Source organism: Onthophagus taurus, chromosome 11 (assembly GCF_036711975.1).
Source record: "Onthophagus taurus isolate NC chromosome 11, IU_Otau_3.0, whole genome shotgun sequence".
In the NCBI taxonomy this organism is placed as follows: Eukaryota; Metazoa; Arthropoda; class Insecta; order Coleoptera; family Scarabaeidae; genus Onthophagus; species Onthophagus taurus.
The window spans coordinates 20,036,824-20,054,941 of record NC_091976.1 but is presented as its reverse complement, the minus strand read 5'-3'; the positions used below and the strand labels follow the sequence as shown (position 1 = coordinate 20,054,941).

The window sequence follows — 18,118 nt, the reverse complement described above, 5'->3', positions numbered from 1 at the left end:
TTCCACAAAATTTTCATACGAGAGCTGCCCGCTCTCTTCTTTGTCCACATCGGCTATCATCTTTCTGATCTCTGTTTTATTGGGTTCAAATCCTAAAGCTCTTATGGCCACTTTCAACTCCTTGCAGTCAATCTTTCCGATTCCTGCAACGTCAAAGATATCGAAAGCATCTTTTATGTCCTTTTTTTGCTGCTTGCTTAATTCAAAACGCTTTATGTAGCGTTTTTTCTCTTCTGCCATCACCAATTAGATGACGTTCTTTTTTAATTTTCTAAACAAATTGATATCACTATGAATATCTTTTATTTATTAATGATTTATTATCAATTATCAAGGTTGTCTTTTATTGTATGAGAGAATGTGATCAAAAATGTTTTTTTTAAAGGAGTAAATTTTAGATGGGTTACAGGAAACGGAAGGTCGTAAAACGAAAGTAGATGAAAAGGGGATGTGAAGCTAGTATGAATTAGTAGTGTAAGCGACCGCTAATACAGGGTGGGATTAAATGGGCTGGAGGCGTAAAGCCCCACTTCGCATAATATTTCACCGTCTGTTACTAACTGGATTTTTACGATAACGCCCCAATAGCACGTCTAAGGCGTTTCGTCCGGCGAAAATTGACGACCCAGTCAATATTTTATTCCAGCTTTACAACTGGGCGATGTATATAAAAAAAGACAGGGGAAGCTTAGCGTTGCCGCGGGTACTGTCTCCATGTTTATTTTATTCGAAACTGCTGCTCGTAACTCTTGGTTCTTTGACGTAGGTTCGGTTTCACGTAAAGAGATCGTACAGAGAAGGGGGCACAAACCGTATGTACCCAGCGGGGAATTTTATTTTCGTAGATAAATTCATATTTTCCCCTGGTCTGGGCTATTCGTTACCTTACCAGGACCGTATCTAAAACTCCAACCGGCAGGAAAAAATTGATTTATCACAGCTCTGGAAGTAGACCGTGTCGCGCTGAACCGAAACCAGCTAAAAAGCGAATGTATTAAAGTATCATTATGAAAGTGGCACACCCGAACAACTTAGCTCTTTCTTCCGTTGTTAACATCTTGTTCAACCCCCCTCCAAACCCCGTCTAAGTACAAGCTACGGAGAGCTTCCATACTCTAACACGACTTGTAGTTACAAGACGGGGGCATAGAAACGTGACCATCGATCCACTCCGTTAATTTGAGATACGCATCCGTTGGCGAAGCAGCGATTCGGATATTGACGACGAACGATAACTCTGCAACAGCGACCTACATTCAAGATCAAAAGATTTCTATCCAGACCAAACTCAACGAGATAGCATCCACAATATCCATTATTTCAATACGAAAATAATACTTTCAAAAAAGTGGAAAGCACTTTATATAACAATGCGAACGATTTTTACATGTTGATCCAACAAATGTTAAATTTTGACGAAACTTTTTTATTCCGAATTTAGGTAACAATGTTACGTGATCGTGGAAAATCCTCAAAGAAAATCCTTAATGTTGCGAAATTAACACCAAGACCTAATCGACCGATCACAAATAGACCAACAACTTGGAGGAATCGAAAAGCGTAAAGCGTCAATTAGTATCGAAGATTGTCGTTGGATTGGTCGACAACTTGTTCAAAGAGGTTTCAGATTCTACAGCATTTAAGGTTTCGGTTAAATAAAGTATGTTTGTGTAACTTTATTCAACTTCATTCCCATCCCCTAAGAGTACACGTAAATACCTCTTTGATTCCACTCCAATGAGCAGAAACAAGCAAATTGCCAATATACTTCCACGTTATTTTATCGAATTTTTAATATGAAATTAAAATGTTAAAATTTAATAAGGATGTCGTTAAAGTTGAAATGCAAAGGGTACTTTTGTTGCCAACATAACTCGTACAGCAATTCAGCGGTTGTGAATAGTTAAAGTAACCTTTTCTTGGTTATTATCCTTCATTTGTTTACTCCATTAATATTTATTTCTCATTTTTCAAATTGAAATGGATAAATTACGAGATGTAGTTAGGACAGTGACGTCTCATGATGGATAGTTTCGCTCGAATCTTAAATAGGGCACATTAATCTCATCGACTCCATTATTTATTTTTAATTGTTTTAAGTAATTGTATCGTACATTTTCTTGTTCCTAAGTTTGATAATTTTATCTTGATTATTCCGAATCAGTTGTTAAGTCTCCCATTTGGTTGACGAGACCATTGTGGCGGAACATAATACCCCAGCTCACCGCAAATACAATTCAGCTTCCCTTTGAAGTCATCTGCGGGAGACTTTCATAAGGAGACATGGCATTCTTGAACTTTCAAAAATATTTCTTTGTTAAGGATCGTTAAATTTAAACTATGCGTGTTAAAGTTTTATTTCATTCGATTATATGAAATTTCTCAATTAATTGATTAAAATATTCTGAAATAAATTAAATGTAATAAACTAACAATAAGATAACATTCCTGAAATAAATTGAGGCAAAGTAAACGAACTACTTCGTGATTGAGGATAAAGTATCTTATGTTGTAGAAAAAGTGGCTTGGAGGTTGTGGTATTTGTTTTTTCACCCGTTTAAGACCTTACTGCTGTCTTTTGTCGCAGGAAAATATCTTTCGCCGCCGATGAGTTCCCCCAAATGAAGATATCATATGGTGCCCTACTATGAATTTTCGCAAACTACGTAGCCTTAGCTGTCTCATCCAGCTAATTGATCTAATGCGCTTGATAGTAAAAATCGTAACAGCTAAACATCTTTAAAGATACTCAACATGAGAGTTCCACTTCAGACTTGGCATTACGAAAATCCCCAGAAATTTTATTGGTTCTAGCTCCCGTACTTCAGGTTTTGTCGTTAGTAGAAGTTTCTGCGCCTTGTCAACATTTAGCTTCAGGCTAAATTATTACCCCCAAACCATTCCACAGCTTCAGCTATAATAATTTCAGTGTTCTTTTCAAACTCACATTTATCTTTCGATGTTAGCATGAAATATGCCTTCAGTAGAGATATTTACAGGAAGGTCATTTATACAATTAATTGAAAGCACTGGACTCAGAATTGATCCTTGTGGACACTGCATTCTATTGCTTATATAACTTTGAATCATGTGATTTGGTAGCCCTCTTATACCGTAATGTTCCAGTTTACTTAATAGAGTCTCATGTTGGACATCGAATGCCTTTGATAAGTCACAGTATAATAATTGAACCTTTTCTTTCTCGTCGAACGCTCGTGCTACAAATCGATCAAGCTTGTCCGAGCCGAAGTGGTAGACTTTTGACTGCGGAACTATGCTGGGTTTCATTAAACAACTTGTTGTTTAATGAAGTTGTCCATATATTCAATCAATCTACATTTTAATAAAGATTCGAAAGTTTATAGTTCTTATAATTATCTGCATCATCAGATTTAAAAACTGGAACCACTTTAGCCACATTAAGTTCATCAGGTATAATAATATGCCGTTTGTAAAGCAGCAATCTATATTAGTAGTGGGTGTGGCCAATACCTCGATAACCTTCTTAATAATGTAAGGAGAGATGTTGTAAATATCAGTGGTTTTCTTGTTTGGTAAAGAAAGAACCATCTGTAGGATCACTTGTTCGATAGTGTGTAGGCTTTAGAAAAAAGGATTGTTGATTTCTATTCAATATTTTGGAAACAAGCATACTGGGATTTCAATTTGGTCCAGGGATTGATTTTACTGTATTTACCGCAGCCTTGGAGAAATATATTGAAGTTCTGAGCATCCAGGCTGGAAAGGTTATCAATATTGTTTAACATCTTCCCTTTTAGTTCTTTATTTATCATCTGCCTTTTGTTTATTGATCAATAGAAGAAAACCTCTCACCAATAGCCCACTGTGATGTCTGCGGGACATCGCAGCCCAACGTATGGGTTGGGTTGCCAATGTTTGATCTCTAGCTTTGATCATCTTCTCTCTTGCTCATCTTTCAAAAGGTTATTATGGTAGATTGACTGTCTTGCGGAGTTACTTAGGGATCAATTTTTTGAACTTCTCTCTTTGTGTGTATTAAAGATCAATAATTACAATACATGACAATAATTAAGTCAGCAGTCAATTAGTTCCGTATCAGTCGAATACTTTGATAATGACTTTTACACAGCGAGCTACTGATATGCCATGTAATCAAACATTCTCAGCTTTATGGTATACTTGCTTCCAGGCTTCAATAGAAGAAGATTTTGTCGCCAATAGCCTACTACGATGTCTGCGGGGCATCGTAGCCCATCTTATGGGTTGGGTTGCCATGGTTTATAGCTCATCTTTCAAAAGGTATTTATGGGAGATTCTGGGCGTATCTAATCTTGATTGACTGTCTTGCGAAGTTACTTAGGGGCCAATTTTTTGACCTCTCCTCTCCTTGTGTGTATTAACGTAATTAATCTATCAAAACTTGTGATACATGACAATAATTAAGTCAGCAGTCAATTAGTTCCGCATAAGTCGAATAATTTGATAATGACTTTTACACGGGAGCTACTGATATCCCATGTAACCAAACATTCTCAGCTTTATGATGTACTTACCGCCACGCCTCAATAGAAGAAAACCTCTCACCAATAGCTTACTACGATGACTGCGGCACAACGTAGCCCAACTACATGGACACAACGGATACGTGTTCAGTCCTGTGTCACGAAAGCGAGGTTAGGTTAGGTTTTTGTTTCTGGTGTGTTTTTTTCTTGTTATCAAAGGAAGTCGCTGATTACAAATGGTGCGCACGTATCAAAAAACTCCAGGGTCAAAACCCTACATGAATTACGAAGTGGAAGACTTGGAAAAGGTTATGAATGCAGTTCGGAAGGAGATGTCAAGGAAAAAGGCCGCAGAAACGTTCAAAGTGCCTCGGACAACATTAGTACGGAAGATACTTGGATGGAATTCAAGATGCGTTAGACGTCCAACTGTTTTAAGCAAGTCTGAGGAGCTGTTGATTTCTGAAACTTTGGCTGTTGTTGCGAATTGGAGCTTCTACTTGACAAAAGCCGACATTCGAGGTGTGGTGAAAAAATACCTAGATAAATAAGGGAAGCAGGTCAAGGTCTTCAAAAACAACAGTCCAGGTCCAGATTTCATCGATTCTTTTATCGCTAGAAACAACCTGTTTAATTCAATAAAAAAGGTGTTTTTTACATAAAAATACATTCCTTAATGCTTCAGTTACATTTTCAGGGGAACTTGACCATCTGACATGCAAAGTAAGAGATTGTCAATAAAAGGAAGTTTAGTGTCCAAGAAGCCCCAACAACGGGGCTATTCGGACATCAGTTTTTTATATATTTTTTGTTGTTTGTATAAGGTATTTTCAACGTTTTATGATAGCTATATAATCCTGAAGGTTAGGTTGGTATTATGAACAAGTTTCTGTTGTTAATATTAATATAATTAATCTATCAAAATCGCTTACGTGTGACAATAATGAAGTCAGGAGTCAATTAATTCCGTATCAGTGGAATATTTTTTGTATCATAGCTTTTACTTAATAATAGAAATATTCGAAATAGTTAATTGTTTTAAACGTTACGGATTCATTGTAAACGCATCAAGTAGCCAACATTACACGTATGCAGATTACGTAGAGAAGAGCGTCCTGCCGCATTGTCGACGACAGACAGTCTACGAGAACCATAAATAACCTCAGTCCTCGCGTACCAAATGGAAACGCGAATTGTCGTGGCACAATTTCACACCCCGCTAACCGAGCATGGTTTCGGAGCCATTGCCAGGAGGTTTAAACGCAGACACACATACATACTCGTACGGGCAAGCGAAATGAAGTTATTCGGCATCCCGCGGGGGACCCGTTTCCATTGTCTTCGGGTACAACGGTCTTGAGAAAATGATTGTGCTGCCGGTGGAGTCGCGGTTAATGTTCATAACTCGATTCGCGCACTCACACCCACAGGGAGAACCCATTTTGTTGCATCCGAGGGCTCTGTAATGACGAAGTTCGGGGCCTCGGGAAAACCGAACGACTAGTTTTAACCACGTTCGATGATTTGTTATTTCGTTTTCGCCGTTTATTCTTACTGAATCGAGCACAATCTGGCGCGGAAAGACGTTATTTATTTCGCGTTTCTTATATTGACACCCCAAACTGTGTGTCCCAGTTTTCGTTGTATATCGCGTAAATTTTAGTTAACGCCTTACATCACTCAAAAACACCATAATTTTTCCGTATATCGTAGTCTATTAACAGTATTTCATCCATATCTGATGACACAACTAGCCAGATCGTTAATGAAAATCTAAAATAAATTTACTTTGTTTTAATAGATATGAGCAAGCTATTTTCAACTAAACGTCTTGTATTATTAATATTATCAAGATCATCCTTTAGAAAATGTTTTAGATTTAAGTTCGTGAATGCTATTATTCTGAGTTTCAATCTCCGCTTTAGTAGGGCAAAGTGGACAGCCGTTTCCGGTCAAGGCGGAAGTGAAACGACATTACACGCGACGCGAGCATTTCAAAGCGAAAATATTCCGCCATTTGGCTGAGCGGTAATTGCGGCTGATGGATTGAAGCGATTATTTGCGTTTTTGAGCTGCGTATTGCACACGATGCCATTTCGTTTGCCGACGTAGTCCGCGTGATCAAACAAAAACCCGTACACGATCTGCGGGTTAAATACGCATTTTATGGCGCTCGATAATCTATAATCGTCAAAAATGTCAGCGTGGAAATATCGATTTCAGGCTTAAAAAAATATTGTAATCTGGTAAAAGGTGCGGACGACCGCGTTTTATCTCAATTATGCGTTAAATTCCCGACGTTTCGTTACTTAGCTAGGTGCAGTTATTAACCGGAATATTTTAACATTCAAAACTTGGGACGATTTTGCATTTTAGATTGGACGGTAACTTCCTAGCTCGCAACAGCGTAGCTCTGAACTCGCCTACTCCTACTGGTGGTAACCAAAGGGAATTGCCGTCGTAATTGGTACTTGACAAATAAAATCTACTCTTCATTTTTATGTTCATAAGTCAACGTTCAATCTGATTCAATTTGTTTCTTTCTTATTGCATTCTTTTACATATCATTAATAATAAGTAATTACTGAAACTCAACTATTTCTACTCTTTTCAAACTTTTGAGTATAACAGAAATCGGATGTAATCAAACCACTTTTCCCGTTTGATACAGCACGTGCTTTGATCCCCGTATGTTTGAGCATCCAATTCGTACAGTTTAGTTCAATTGGTTACATTTGATAACTCAGCTACGTTAATTGAACGCTACACGCGTAGCAATCGAATTTCAAACTGGAATCAAAGTATAAATCTTCAAACGGTACTATAATTGCAAACTTACCTAATACGATCATCAAGAGAACCAAGAAAATATTTAAAATCCCACACCTTGCCGATACAACCATTTTCATATCTGTAAAAAAGAAAATGAAGCGTAAAATGAAACCGTAAGAAGTTCTTCGTGTACACTCTTATATAAGTAAGACAAGAGGGATTAAGGGAGAAAATGGGCAGGCATACTGTCCAATATGATAAATGGGCCAACTCGAACTTTTCCAAGTTGGCAAACGCGTCTATAAGGGTTGTTTACCCTCCGGCCGCTCCTCAGCCAGGCTCAGTTCAATTAAGCTCTGAACAACGGATTTTTTGTTCCGCGTTTGCTTTTAGGTTGCTTCTGTAAACGTTTTGCCAAAGCCAAAGGTAAAAAACAAAGTTGCCTCCCGGTTCTGTTTACACAGAGGTTTAAAATAAAATGATATTAGGAAGTGTTACTAAAAAATAATCAATATAAAAAGAATCGCAGCAAGAAAATTCTTGGGTTTAAAATTATATTGAAATATAAAATAATAAAGATATGTAATATAATATATTTTCTCACAACAGATCGAACTAAACTTCGTACGATAATTTAATGGTGTTAATCAGTTGAAGCGTACTTGATTATTGATTGTGGGGTGAGAAAATGAATTAATTAAGCACTGTTTACAAGCAAATTTACATTATAGATAACTCAAATAATACTAAATATGTATAATATATCAGTTATGGTTAAGAATGATTATGTTAGTTTGTCACGAGATATAAAAGAATCACGCATAAAAATAGTAAGCACTTTAAAGTGAGCATTTTATAGATTTACTTTACGTTATATATAAATAAAGAAGCACAGACTGGAAGACAAGTAAGTACACTGCTTTTTCATCAGGGGATGAAACCTTTTTTTTAAACCTCTTAGGACTTACTTAATTGTGAGCTAAGGAAAGCAGGTACTAGGTACACAAAGTATATTCGACACCCTTTGAATTAAGAGAAACAGCCGACAAAAAAGAGCTGTAAGAAAATTTGTTTAAAAACTAAATCTTCAGAAGTCTTTGAACGAGATTGCCGCATGTAACACGACGGAAATTAATTTATTCTTTTCTAATTTAGATGCTTTGTAATACTGCTTGTTTCAGAACGTTAGCTAATTTAGCTTATTCATTAAGTTCTAAACGTTTTCTTTTACATATTACAGATACTTTGGCCATATACTTTCCATTTACTTTAATTCCAAAGGAACTATTCGAGATTGACTCGGAGAATGTTTCTTTCTACCTACAGGTTAAACAGCATCGGGGACAGAATACACCCTTAGCGAATACCCTTTATGATTTCCGGTATCATGCAGAAGCCTTGTATGCAAAATTCGAATGAAAAGTTTTAGGAAGTGGCTCATTACATTAATGAGACGGTATTCTTTACACGAGGTTGTATTATTCGATTTATTTTAGTGCAACAAACGTAGAGCGTACATGTTGTTGAATAATCTTACAATCATTTCAAGATTTCGTTTTTTCGTCGACGTAATGGCATGTATTACTTCACTTCTTAATATACTTGGTCCTGGCAGATTTAATTCCTACTCTAGTCTGTCGTGGTTGAAGAGGCTAATTGTATATTTTCTCCATATTTGCAACCGTTCCTCGGTTTCCGTCACTATTTCAAACTGCAGCTGTCTTTTTTTGGATAACTAATTAGTCTGCATGATATCATTCCTGTATTAGCTTTAGTGCACTCGAGTAACTAATAATTTTTCTTTAGTTTGCCATTCCAAGACTTTAATAATTACATCATGATACTGGCGTCTCCTTCCAGGGTAAGGTATTCTTCAAAGTTCGATCAGTAGAAGTGTGGAGTTTACCAGATTTCTTTCTGTCTTTGCAAACGCTTCTTGGGCTTCGGGTGTACATTTGAAACTTGAATACAAGAAACGTCTTAATTGTTTCTTCATTGTGGGATATGTAGCCTTGTTGATACCTTCCAAATGATTTGAGAGGTACTGAAGCAATGTAGACATTATGTCTTTCTTATTATATTCATTTCTGGACTTTCTTAGGCACCTGTTGTGTTCTCATGTTTTTAAAAGATGGCTGGCGCATCTATTTGGCGCACATCAGATTCTTCCTCTGAACATTCTGAGGTCGGTGTTAGGGTCTTAGCTTTGCTCGCCATGTATCAATCACCGATAATTGAGGAAAGTCGTACCTGCAAGATATATTTGAGATGGTATTTGACACCTTCATTCACACCATGGCTATAAGATACTTTAAGAAAGGTGTTTGATTAAAGCTTTAATTATAGGTTGTCAATTAATAATTGGAAACAACAGGTGTATGAAGAACTCAGGTATCAACTATTAGGGCTTATTAAAATTAAATTTACAAATCGAAACTGATATTGGAAATAATATCTCAACTGGTGGAAGAACCCGTTTCCAGACATTACCTTAACGGAACAACAATTTCTGGGTTTCAATTTCAAAACCTTAGAGTGTAATGAGAGCACGTGCGTTCAAGACGTAAACTTCTAATCCAGTTGAATAAACCGGTAGGTGCATATTGCAACGGGATTTCGAGAGCATGCATGCACGAACACGATTCGCACGAAGATTAGATATCGCGAACGAAAGCCGTATATTGAAGGATCGCTTAAAACATAATAAAGGGAAGAGCGTAAAACTTCATATATTAGAAACTGTAGAGCCATATATTGACGCGATTGCAAGATATACGGTGATTATTTGGTAACCGACGCAGTGCGGAACAATGTCCGGAATAAAAACAGTTCCGCAAGTTGGTAATTGAATGCTCTGAATTCACATTTTCAATTAGCGCATGTAGAAGTAATGAATGCATTCCCGGGTATTCATTTAACGATTGGTAATTATAAAAGATATAATTGTGAACGTCGAAAAGGGAATAAAAACTGGATTTTAATTGTTGATGCTTATAGAATATTTTTCGTGCTATGAGGAAAAGTTTTTTTGATTGTTGTTTGGTTTCATTAAAATGGATGTGATGAGTTACAATTAAACGAAAGAGCTTTAATAAAGCTCCCAACTATTCGAATCCCACGTAAGTGCGCTTGGTTTAAACGATGTGGGGTAAGAGAAGCACACAACGGAACCCGAGCTCTTCCAATTTAACGATCAAAGTTTACGACGTGACCAGTAAAAACGGTTTATGGGCGTCTAGCTGTCAATTCTCGCCATTCTCCTCCAAAGCGAGACTTCAAACCAGATGAGATGCCATCGAAAAGGGGGCCCTGTTTCACTTTACTCTCTGCGCGCTCGTAGTCATCGTTGTCTTATGTATTTCGGTTTTCCCCCGCTTGGAAAATCTCGAGTGACGAGAGATTTCGAGCAAATATCAATGTTGCATTGTTCTTTCCACGTCGCATTCATGCGGTCGCACTTTAGATAAGGTAACGGCCCTTACGGGGTTGCAGTACATCGCCTGCGACTTGTTTATGGTGGCCCTAAAGTCGCCGGATAGAATATAATGCGACATTTACGTGTACGAACACGGTAGGACGCGTGGCAATGCCGAGAATCCGAATGGGGAACGTATTCGGATCCCGAGCCAAAATCGAGACGTAAACCACTCTTACGATCCCAGGAAAATCACGACTGAGTGCATAAAACCTTTATATTGTATGTGTATAAAATTGTAGAGGCAGAAATAAATGTATATGTTATAAAATAAAAAATATATATCGAAATAATCGTTCAACAGTGAAATAACGATGTATATTTTAAAAGCTTTCCGAAAATAGGTATATAGAAAATAATTTTGGAATTAGATTGTTGAAAATGGAGGTTTCAATAAAACATTTTTAGTTCAAAGTTTTATGCTGCGCTTTAACGTTAAAATAAGCCGAGCGATTTCAAAACGAAATGAAATCATGACGAAAAATTTGTATCAATTTGGTTCGATATGGTTTTGATTTAAAGTTTCAATTTCATCTGAATATAACGAACCAAAACGAAGTAGCTTCCTGTCTATACAATATCACAAGTTTTCAGGCAGAAAAATAACCCGGAGGCTGAGTAACTACTGAAGATTTTCATAGCAAATATGCGCGTTTATTCTGAAAACAGTATACGGGAATCTTTTTGATACGAAAGTTTATGCACTTAGAACTTTATCCCGATTTAAAGTTCGAATATAAATTGAAGCAAAATAAAAGGGCAATTTGAACTTTTTCACGTATTTTGTAACATTTATACGTATAAATTTGATCTGTCGATAATTTGTTGCAACGGTATTTTTGTTAAAATTAAAGTCAATGTTTGTGTTTCGGGGAAAATTCAATTCGAATAAAATTTAAACAAAAATAGTGTACAAATACTAGAATTGGGGGAGAGTGGGGGAATCACGGACGTGGGTTAATCCCGGACACGATTATTTTGCTATGTTATAAAAGAATGGAAGATATTCGCAGTGATGCATCATGAGTAGATCCCGAACGCAGTGAAGAAAAAAGAGTGGTGGAGTAACTACGCGCTCGCTGTACAAGGTATGTTAATTTCATATTTTTTCAACAGTTTCATATAATTTTGAATTAAAATTGAATATGTGTAATATTTTAGGTATAACATAGAAATCCGGTGTATTTTTTGTGAATTAATAATCAAATTACTATCTTTTATTTTATAATTTAGGTCCAGCACTCGACTTACTGAAATATATTTCAGATGCCACGAAATTACTAAAGAAAGACGGAGACCAAACACAAATTTGAAAACTTAGAAAAAGCCATTCAGGATGTCAATAACAAAACACCTTCACTAGGAAAAGCAGTTGCTACTTATTCTGTCCCAAAAACTACACATGACCATCTCAAGAAGGAAGTTATAAAACAACCAAAAACTGAAAGAAAGGCTATATTTTCAGAAAACCAAGACAGGGGATTAGAAGAACATATCATAAAATGCAGTAAGCTATTTTATGGTTTAGCCATAAAAATGGTGCGGAAAATAGCTTTCAAATTTGCCGAAGAATATAATTGAAGCACAATTTTGACAAAACATCCCAAATGTTTTTTTTTCCCCAAACCTGAGTCCACTTCTAGAAGTGGATAACTTAGAAGCTTTGCAAAGAAAACACCACTTTGTTGCTAACCGTATTTATAATGTTGACGAGACGGGCATATCTAGTATCCAAAGAAACTCAAGTATTTTAGCACCAAAAGGCCAGAAACAAGTCGGCATGGCAACGAGTGGTGAAAGAGGCCCGACAACAACAGTTGTTTGCGCATTCAGTGCTTCAGGAAAATTCCTCCGTTTTTTATTTTTAAGAGGAAGCGTATGAATGCCTAGTTGTTACGTAGAGGCAATGCTAATATGATAGCAGCCGTTAGCGATTCGGGTTGGATCAACGAGAACCTATTCGTAGATTGGTTACACCACTTCATCTCCTATGCTAAGCCAACTGTTGCAGAGTCAATTCTACTTATTCTGGACAATCATGAAAGTCATGTTATCATGCTATCTGTTTTGTGGTCAGAATGGAATAATATTGTTGTCCCTTCCACCGCACACGTCGCATAGTATGCAACCCCTGGACTTAACATTTTTTGGATTTCTTCATACAATAGACTTGCGACTTGTGCATGGCTTCAAATGTAGGCCGAAAAATTACACAGTATGAAGTTTTCACGAAAGCTTTCAATGGTATCAGCAATATAGAGAAAGCAGCAAACGGCTTTCGGGCATATGGTGTTTGGCCAATAGATACAACCAAATTTGATGAACATTTCGTAGATGCGACATCACTACTTGAAAATCCTATTGGAAATTTGCAAAGTGGCGTAACAGTGACGCCTAATGTACAGATAGTATCGATATCAAATGTGAAATAACTCAATCCCACTTAAAGATTTTGTTAATGTTCCCAAACTAGCACAACTGAAAAATAAACAAACTCGCAGAAAAAAACACTCAGCTGTAATAATCCTGTAAGTAAAAACATATAAACATATATAAACACTGTAAGTTTCACTACAGGTAAGAAAGGTGTGAAGATTCTTTCATTTGCAGATGATAAGATTAAGAGTAAGATTCAAGGGAAGGATATACCACGCAACTAAGTAACATTCGTAACTTAATCAGGTTTTGTTTTATTCCAATTTTCCCTTAAGTGTTCGCAATTACCCCACTCTCCCCTAATCACGAAATTGAGTGTGTAAAAATCGTTGATGTTTGCCATTACAAGAATAAATGTCTTTCAGGTCCTCAGCAATTAAATTAAAAGGACCCTAGATCTGGGTTATGAGGGCTTATTACTCAAACGAGGATTTACAATGCCCCCTGTATCTCAATCAAAAGGGATCCACCCGCTCTAATCCCTTCCAATGCTACAACGCGGCCATAATTTATATCCTAAGATTTGTCTCCGAATTCGACGGCTTCATAAGGTAAGTTTATCCCAGATCATTTTCTTGTTTGAGTGATATTGAATGATAGTAACCCATTTAGGTTATGATGTCCATGTTTGATCTTAAACGAATGTCGTCTCAATGTACGAGGAACCTAGTTTGCAACTACAATATTTGCGATTACGTTATGGGCGTGCGCCGCAGGCAAATAGTCTACTTAATAATCTCCTATTCCAGTTCACTGATTGGTAAACAAAGGAACGAAACAATATGTCAACATCAGGAGACAGTATATTCGTACTTGTTTAAGTAAGTTGGTTTGGATATCGTCTTCCTATGTTACTAGACAAACTCAATTTACGTTTTACTATTCCTAATTAATTTATAGTAGATTTCCTTTTATTATCATGCAGAATTTTAAATAACCTCATATTTCTTTCATAAAATAAACGAAGTGGACAGTCACCTTCGCGTAAATTTGCATACGAAATCAGTCGGGATAGATTTTAAATAAATAATGTCTTGCGCATAAAGGCACGTAGCGAGCTCTTTCTGTCGTAAAATAAACAAAATTACCGCGGCGATGGCGACGCGGACGCATAAAGAACCCTCTTAAAACGCAGGGGCAAATTTGCATAATTAAAGCGAACCGTACGAACCGAAAAGCCCGAGTAATTGGAAAATTGCTAATTTAATAACGCGGCCAGGCAAAACGCAGGTGACATCGCGCGGACGATCCTTTTCCGAACAATATCTCCCTCGAAGCTTTGATATCGAACGAAACCTCCATAGTGTAAATCCACTCCTCGACTGCAGCTCTCCAACAACTATTGTCGTCTTTGTATGCACAGCGTAAAATTGTTCCCATGGTATTCCAGGTTTGTTAAGCTTTCGTTTACTTATGCATGATAATCACAGAGGGGGATAAAATCCACAACAGGGAAAATTTTAAAAGAGATATAAGACTCAGCGTACGGTTAATAATTGTAACGATGGAAGAAGATATCACAAAAGACTTCATCGTTGAGTATTTGCAAAGAAAACATTTTTAAAAGAACACTTTTTTAACACACACTATCTATCTCTTTATATAGAGTTAATAAAAAATTAATTTATATAAGATAGAAACAGCAACAACTTAGCATGTAATCCGTAGCAAGGGTATAAATTTTTCGACATCCAAGTACCTATTGCGTTTCCTCTACACCGAGAAGTTTCTCTGCGCCGTTCATCTACCTGGAACGATGCCGATAATAAAGTTGGCCAACTTAGACAATGCGACGTACCGCTTCCTGGTTAGGCACCTGGTCCCTAGTCCTACGGGATTTAATATCACCAGGACAATTCTACAACAGCCCATACATCCTTTTATTTATAATAGAAAACAATTTTCTAAATTGCAAATATCGATTTGAATCAGATTGGTTTGGTTATTTTATAATCAAGAAAGTTTAAGATTTAGGAAATAAATTAAAATTTATTTCCTCAAGCGATTTAAATTCTAATTTATTGGATCCTTTTAAAATAAGTCATTTCGTAAATTTACTTGAAACAAGATAATTTTAGTAAATCCGACTGACAGGCAATTAATCGAACTTAATAGGGTTACAAATCAAAGTATCGATCCTCGACGATTCCGGATAATGTATTGAACGAGTAAAAATAAAATTTACACACGGAATAGCGCCTATATACACGCGGTTTTCGGTAAAAGCATTGAATAATGGGCACCGTAAATTCCGAAAACGTTAACTGAAATAAATGTCTGTCCGGTTCATTCCAAGGTACACACTTCGACGTTTAGAATCGTTTATTCTACCCAGAATTTATTACACTCCCCCTCGCCTTCGTTGTACGATGGGCGGCCACCAATTAAAACCATCTCCTGCGGTCAGATATTCAAAGACCAATTCGATACAGAAAATGCGAAAAGTTTCAACATTAACTTAAATTTATTGCAAAAAAAATAACAGATAAAAAATAAAATGGTTTTTGTTTCAAATGTACGAATCTAAATACAACATTCTGAAACATCTATTGTTCAGAGTAAGCTCAGTATCCATAGTTACGCCATTCTTGTAGTGCTTGTAGTAGAGAGACGTTGAAGGAACGAAATATTGCCCGAGGCGCTCTCAAAGACATAACAACGCCAATAAATATTTAGCTGAAAGTAGGAAACGACATCAAAACAAGTAGAGGACGCGCGCGCGCGAGTGTTTCCTTCGCCTCCTCTTCGTGAAATTGCAACGAGACACCTTTTTGAAACACACAAAGCGAAAGAGGGTTCTTGGACGACTGATAGAAGATATTCAAGATGGAACACGTTCGCCCGTACACCTATCGCAATCAGCTTTGTTATTTACTTTACCTACGCCAAGCGACCAAACTCGTTGAATAGATACGCGGAGAATCTAAAATGCAATTTCCCGGCAGCGAACTTGTTAATTTTTTGAATGTTAATAAACGTGATATAGTGGGGTTGGACGCAATTTTCACGTTCTGTTCGTTTGTCGCTTTATCACTATTTTTTTAACACGTTATTTATATTTAACAATGTCAGATTAACCCATTTATAGGCTTTTGATTTGTTTAATACATAAGAGTAATTGCTAAAAAATGAAAACTAACGAAGGAAATTAATGAAAATGTTGCGTAACAATCTTGAAATTGATTATAAAATCAGCTTGTTTAAAATCAGATCATAAAACATTACAAGCATTCTTCCTCAGTATACGAATAGTGACGTTGGGTTCGAAACTAGGGAGAGAAAAAAATTCAGCCCTTGGACTAGAATTACCAATTAGTAGAATTAAACTGGGTTACAAGATCAATACTTTCTATTACATATTTAAAGAGGGTGTTGAATAATCTCAACTTTCGTCTCTTTTAAAAGTGGGCGCAAAAATGATAATAGCTTCAATTATTCAACGACTTAATATACCAAGTCTAAGCTGGAACTTCCAAATATATCAAAGGCAAAAATACCTTCTCAAATGTTAGAAAAGCTTTAGAAAACTTTTAGTAAACGATATGGTTGAAGAGATTGTATTTACGGATGTTGAAACAGAGTTAATAAACACATTCAATAATCGTTTAAGAACCTCTACTTCTGGTAATCCTTTCAAATTGGCACTCGACTCGAAAGTTTTGTTTAAACACGTTTAGCAAAGCTTTGAAATTTAGCTAACAAGGCATTATCTCTTAAATTTCTTAACATATTACCTCGAATTATTATAAAACAATGAATACTTTTGTTATACTTTAAAAAACTTTCAGTACTTAAAATTCCTACTTTAATAAAAACACAGAGCAACGCAATAAGAATGATGAAAGTCCGTCTTGATTTTCGAACAGGCGCATACAAGCTCTAATTGGCATAATACGCTTGAAGCGCCTGAAAAATTCAAAAGAATATAGAATAAGCTTTTACGTTGTTATATAACCAATGTAAATTTCTCACAATCTAAACAATTATTAAACACTGTTTCAATTTTTTAGACAGAAATAAATAAGGTCAAGAACATTAAAATAAAAAAAATATGAAAATACCCCAAAAGCGAGGAGGTAATGACTTTATTAAAAAAGAAAGACTGTGAAAGCACTTCCGGCATAGATATATCGGAAAGGTTTTTTAAGTTTTTGTAAGATATTCCATCAAACTTGTGAATTCCGTAAGTGTGCCTAGGGCAGCTATTCGGAACATTTTGTATACTCCATGACGTGATCAATACATCCTCGGTATACGACAAACTTGTATTTAAATTGTGAAAGAATGTGTTACAAAGGCACATTTCTGTAATAAGCTAAAACGTTAACAACGAAGTAATTTATACAAGATAGCACGTATCTACAGCAATGTACTATAATAACTTCATAATCTTCTTTAAAATTTTAGAGGAAGGAGCAGAATCATAACAGATTGTAAGTATTAATACTTCCATCCATGTCTTTCTATTCAAAATCGATTCGGACAATTTGCAAATTAACTCTGTATAGGGCTATTAATTTTTATATCAACTATTTGGTAACGTAACCATATGGTTACACTGAATTCAAAATGCATATTCTGCTTTATGTTTCTGAGTCATCAGATGAAGAATTGTAAGCCGCAAGAAACAATACTTCAAGAAAAAGAAGAAATCTGATATAAATTTCAAATGGAGTATCCAACACAAAAATTCAAAGTCTTTTGTTCCTGTTACGAATAAAGAAATGCTCTCCACATTGTGCAACCCAAATCTGGAGGATATGATGTGCCAATAATAAAACATCTTCTTACTGAAAAACCAGGCAAAGGGAATATTCTTCCTCAAGGTGCTGTTCCTGAGGATCCATCTTATCGTGTCATTTCCACATCTCAGATTATGTTAACCAAAATACAATTGGAGCGATATCAATCCAAGGGAACTTCATAAGTGACCTCTTCATAGGGATCAGGT

The 18,118-nt window shown here is 36.3% G+C and overlaps 1 protein-coding gene across 1 annotated transcript in view; it reads right to left on the bottom strand.

Annotated features, from left to right (window-relative positions):
• LOC111424118 (limbic system-associated membrane protein-like) overlaps positions 1-18,118 on the bottom strand; it is an 80,237-nt gene that overhangs the window by 42,045 nt on the left and 20,074 nt on the right. Inside the window, exon 2 of the mRNA XM_023057550.2 lies at positions 7,324-7,395. Coding sequence (XP_022913318.2) covers positions 7,324-7,393 — 70 coding nt within the window. The 5' untranslated portion in view covers positions 7,394-7,395. The remainder of the gene's footprint in view (positions 1-7,323; positions 7,396-18,118) is intronic.